Source organism: Mycteria americana, chromosome 20, assembly GCF_035582795.1.
Source record: "Mycteria americana isolate JAX WOST 10 ecotype Jacksonville Zoo and Gardens chromosome 20, USCA_MyAme_1.0, whole genome shotgun sequence".
NCBI lineage: Eukaryota > Metazoa > Chordata > Aves > Ciconiiformes > Ciconiidae > Mycteria > Mycteria americana.
Window position 1 is genome coordinate 2,454,075 of NC_134384.1, and position 5,510 is coordinate 2,459,584.

General features: G+C 50.9%; 1 protein-coding gene across 1 annotated transcript; it reads left to right on the plus strand.

Moving 5' to 3' along the window:
* The first annotated feature begins 202 nt into the window (after positions 1–202).
* Positions 203–3,642, plus strand: IL10 (interleukin 10). The gene is made up of 5 exons (XM_075521688.1): positions 203–385; positions 1,806–1,868; positions 2,176–2,328; positions 3,070–3,135; positions 3,438–3,642. Exons 1-5 carry the CDS (start codon positions 203–205, stop codon positions 3,528–3,530), a joined length of 558 nt encoding a protein of 185 aa, XP_075377803.1. The 3' UTR covers positions 3,531–3,642.
* Positions 3,643–5,510: the final 1,868 nt, after the last annotated feature.

Sequence of the window (5,510 nt, forward strand, 5' to 3'; positions counted from 1 at the left end):
AGAACAGGAAACCCAAGTTGACGGGAAACCCAAGTGACATTTGGTTTTAATGAATGACTTAAAACCCCAATATTGCTCGCCAGGAAATGGGGAGAGGAAATTGAGCGATGTTTTGAGAGTATAAATTAGGGGCTCCATCAAGGTGAAGGCTGCAGATCTGCTTTATATCCTCCTGTGAAATTCAACCGAGAGCTGGACCAAGATGCAAGCAGCTCATTTTCACAGCACGCAAACCTGCTCAGCCCTGGTCGTGCTGCTCCTGGCTGCCAGCGCCCTGCCTGCCAGGTGCTTGCCCGCCGAGCCCAGCTGCCTCCACTTCTCGGATCTCCTGCCTGCAAAGCTCAAAGAGCTGAGGATCAAGTTTGAGGAAATTAAGGATTATTTTGTAAGTATAACCCTGCTAGTCTCTTCTTCTTCTCGTTTTGCTTTTTTTTTTTTTTTTTTTTTTTGCAAAGTTCAGTGATTTGGATTCAGGGGAAGACAGCTTCCTCCTGGCAGAAATTATTTGGTGGTGTATTGTGTTATGGGCTGACGGGGGTGAGCAAGAGAAGTACAGTTTCATTGCTCACTGAGAGACAACACACAAGGGTTTTCTTCCTAGTTTTAGTTCCAATGAACTCAAGAGATTTCATAATGAATCTTTGTGAACCTTAATGGCCAGATTTCCTCCTAAATGTTGCAGAGCAAATTATTCACTGAATTAATAGGAAGGAAATAGTCCCTTCTTCAGGGCAATGAGGTCCAGACTCGCTGAAGTCAACACTAGATGAAAAGGGAAATGTTTTGCTACAGACTTTTTCTTTGAAAGAACCACAAAAGCCTGAACATGGTATTTCACGACTGGAGAAACGCTGCAGTAACTAGCGCTTGCTGTGGTGCCTGTACAAGGTCACTGCTTTGGAGTACGGCTAACAGGAGCCTCAGGGCTGCTGAGAAAGCAGCACGAGATACACTGAGATCCTTTGTCATTGCATCAGTACTGATAGGGATGGTCGGTCACATCTGTGTTGCTATTTTAGTTGATGTCGATGTGTTTTAGCAATAGAACAAGATCATTCTCCAGATTATATCTCAGGCTAATGTCATGGCTTGTTTTTATTATCAAAGGAACACAGTCAAGACTTTAGATCTAAAGCTTGCTGCACATCTCCCAGTTAATGTTGGGAAGGAATATATTGAACCTCTCGGGAAAGCTTTGGTCCCTCGGTGCCACGGGGTGACGCTTTGGCTGGTGCCAGCCCACCCCCCTGCAGCCCTCTGCTCTTCCAGAGCCGGTGGTGCAACAGAGGCACCACGCATCCCTCTGCAGATCCCTTTTCCCGTTGACTGGAGACTTACAGAGATAACAAAAACGGGGGGATTAAAGCCTCCTGCCCTGGCAAGCCTGGGGCAGATACCCCGCTTCCAGGGGCTGCCCGAACCTCGACACCCGTCTGAAGAGCGGTGCGATTTGCATCAGCCCTCTTACATAAACACCCTCTGCAGCCGAAGCAAGAGAGCAGCGCTGGCAGCGGTGGGAGGAGTTTCACATTAACGAAATCGATGGTGCTGGAGTTTGTGATTTCATCATCTTGCTGTCTTGACCTAACGGTAGTTGCACTGTAAGGTTATAGACCAAAGGAGGGGTGACTCCTCTAGCTGGTGGTACTGTGCCACGCACACAAGTGCGCTGGGTGCTCTTTGCCTTCGCTTCAGTGAGGCCACAAACACAAACAAGGAAAACGATCATTCGGGAGGACAAAGGGAAAAATAGCATTGACTGCCTCTCTAAGTAAAGCTCATGTTTCCATTGCATCATTCTACAGCAATCAAAAGACGACGAACTCAGCATCCAGTTGCTCAGCTCCGAACTGCTGGATGAATTCAAGGTAAGAATTCTAATTCTTACCTTAAGTCCCTTATCCTTGTTTTGTAAGTCCCAATGTTTTGTAAGAAGGGAAGCAGATTGTAAATTGGGGCAGTTTCAGCGTCAGACAAGGACAGTGCTCCAGCCAAGCAGTAACGCGTGTGTCCGCGGCAGGGCTGACACATGGTTTCCCCCACTTCGCAGCCGCAGCGAGCGGTGCTAACGTGCTGCGAGCGCTCTGACCACCACCGTGATTTTGATTTTTAAAGACACCCACACACGTGGGTGCTGGTGGCCAGCCCCAACGCGGTTACCTCCTCTCACCCCAGGGGACCTTCGGCTGCCAGTCGGTGTCGGAGATGATGCGGTTCTACACAGAGCAGGTCCTGCCCAGCGCCATGAGGACCAGCACGGACCACCAGAAGAGCATGGGCGACCTGGGCAACCTGCTGCTGAGCCTGAGGGAAACCATGAGGCGCTGTGTGAGTGGGGCTCAGCGTCACGAGGGGGGACGAAATCAGTGCTCCAGCGAGGCAGGGCCAGTCCCGGACCAGCGGCAGGGTGGGGAACGGGTGCTGGGTCTCCCCAGGAGCAGGGGGCAGGACCACGGGCGTTGGGATGGCGCAGCGGAACAGGGCTCTGGGCAGGCAGGGGCTGGCAGACCCCGTAAGCATGGGGTTCCCCCGCTCTCCAGGCTTTCCTCAGTTAAACAATGATGATTCAGAGGCTCTGCTCAGGAGCACCGTTTATTTGCAGCCAGCCCCACTCAACAGAGCCTGGCTGAAGAGAAGGGGAGGGAGGGCCTGTCCCTTACCTGGGCGCCGGAGCAGCGTGGCTCTGCGACGATGCCTCCCGAAACCGTGCCTGGTGTGGCCGTGACCCCATCACTTGCCACAGGCTGAGTCAGACAGGGTGAACCCTGCCCCGGGCGGAGAGCACCGCGGGGCTGCCCTCGCCCAGCCCCGGGGCCGGTGGCAACGGGCACGGGGCTGGGAAAGGGCTGGGGGTCCGTGCCAGGGTCGTGCCGTGCTCATCTCATCGGCGTACGGTGCAAAGCAGCCGCAGTCGCTGCCCCAGAGAGCCCCACGGCCGCACGTGGGGAAGGGGAAGGTAGAGAGCGGTGGGGCGGCAGTGACGAGGGGCAGGAGGAGGGGAGAGCCGCTGCCGCACACCCCGGGAAGGAAACCCGTGTGGTTGAAGCTGTTGTTCTTGGCCCTTTGCAGCACAGATTCTTCACGTGCGAGAAGAGGAGCAAAACCATAAAGCACATTAAGGAGACGTTTGATAAGGTAAGGTCCCCGCTCGCGCGGCTGCACTGAGGTGGGGAGGAACCCGCCGCCCCGGGCGAGGCAGTGCAGTTTACTGCCGGCTTCGACTTAGGACAGAGAACAGAATCCAAAAAAGTCTTTCATTATATGAATACCTAAGGCAGAGAAATCCGGAGAGCGATGCTCGAAGGAGCAGCCGGCGGGTTCCCCCGAGGGGTGGGGCAGGGAAGCTGGAGGTGTCGGTGGAAGGAGAACATGTCTAGCGATTGTGCACCACGTATACCATCGCATTCAGGCTTAAACGACTTGGCTTTCACCTGCAGATGAACGAGAATGGAATCTATAAGGCCATGGGAGAGTTTGACATTTTCATCAACTACATTGAAGAGTACTTGCTGATGAAGAGAAGGAAGTGAAAACGCCCATGGGTCTGCATCTTTCGCACAAACTCCTGCTGGTTTTTTTCAGAAATCACTTCAGGCTGCAACAGCACACGAGAAATTAAGTTATCTTAGGGTTCAAGTCAAGAATTACAGGTCCATAACTTCAAGTTTAGTATTGTATTTAAAAGTTATTTTTTTAACAACTGAATTTAATATTTATTACTTATAATACCTCAGTGTTTATGTTTACAATATGTTTTGAAGAAAAGTGTGATGACCTTGTAAAATACTATTTATTGTTCAACATTTTAATACCGTTTATGATAGCGCTATTTTATTCATAGCTTCAAAACACCCAGAGCAGCATTCTGGGGAGCAGACAACGAGCAGAGTTTATCCCGAGTGCCGTTTCACTGAGCACGGGCGCCTGATCAGGAGCAATTCCAGCTCTGAGTTCAGCAAAGTTTAATTTTAAGCAAATGAGCACTCTCCTCCTGTTCTATCCCTCTATTTATTTATGCAATCAAACGTTTTTCTGCATAAGCATATCACTGTCTCTGCTTCTGCAGTTGGAATTAGGCACTGAAATATTCAAAATTATTCCATGGCCTTGCACTGAGCAAAATAACCGTAAATGTAACCGAGGGCATTTTTTTTTTTTCTTCTGTGCATGGAAAGCAACGTGGAGGAGGAGGAGGAGGAGCTGTGCTCCCGTGGACAGCATGCGATCACGCCACAGCAATAGATCAGTTAACTCCACCTCTAGACTTCAGCCTATATGTTAGTTCAGGTTAAAGAAAAAGTAGGAATGAAATGTTTGGTTCTAATAGAACTTGACTTAAATGTTTTTAACGACGGACTTCCAGAGCTGCTGGGTCGGCCACTCAGCACTTCCGAAAGTTAATCTTACTATTTTCCAGTCTTTGATTGGGTTTTACTCGCTGTTTTGTTGGTTTGGGTTTTGTTTTTTTCTTTTAGAAGTTACAGGATATTTAATTAACCACCATTTTAAGGTGGCTTGGGTAATTTGCATTCAAATTCGTAAAGCTGCACACAGCGCTGACAACATTCGGGTTTGCGGTGTTGGTAATCCGAGGAGCCGCGGCGCCCGAGCGCTGCAGGGGAAGGCTGCAGCGAGAGCAGCTTCGGTGCCCCCGCGAGCTGCTGGTTTCAGGGCTCCCCTTCCTCCTCGCCCCAGTCTCCTGCCTGCCCCTGCAAGTGCTCCAGGACGCTGAGCCAGAGGAAAATGCCGTAACCCAGAGGTTTTTCCTTCTAATATTTAGAAGTATTAGGGCACCTGAACGGTGAAACCCAGGCAGTTCGCTGTTGGCTTTGTAAGTTACCGCTGAAGAGAGGCTATTTATATTTGATTTATTCTGTTTGTACATTTATGGCGACAGAACAGCATTCCGGCTGGCAGCCTGCCTGCACGGGAACTGGTTATCCCAGAGCAAGGGCAGCCCCAAAGCAGGAATGCTGCTCCGTGGGTCGCTCCTTCCGCTGAAATCAATGGGGTGGCATCGGCTCAAGGGCAGCGTGGGAGCCAAACACTGTAAAACTTAGCTTAAGCTTCTTACCAGGGCACATTAAGCTCCTGTCGAGCCAACTCTGTGCTCGTTTTTCCACCGAACGCCTTGACTTCAGCGTGGTAGGAGAAGCGAGGACGGCCCCGGAGCCATGGCGAGAGCCAAGAGCATCAGCGGCTCCATTCCCGGGGGGTCGCGCTGGCGAGGGCACCGTGCCTTGGCCACGGCTTCTGTCACTGCGTGAACTTTTGCATGTTTATCTGTATGAAAAGAAATCTTTTATTTTTGCTAATAAAGACCTCCTAATGAATAAAGCCTCTGTTCTGTTCTTCCAAGCTGTTAACAGGGCTGTAAATCAGCAGCAGCGCATAGATGCTGTGCCCAGTGTCACTGTGCTGGGGAAGAGCCCAGCGGGCACGGATCCAGGCGAGGAGGACCACCAAGGATGCCTTGCATGCATTAATGGCCAGGGAAGTGAGAAGACCTG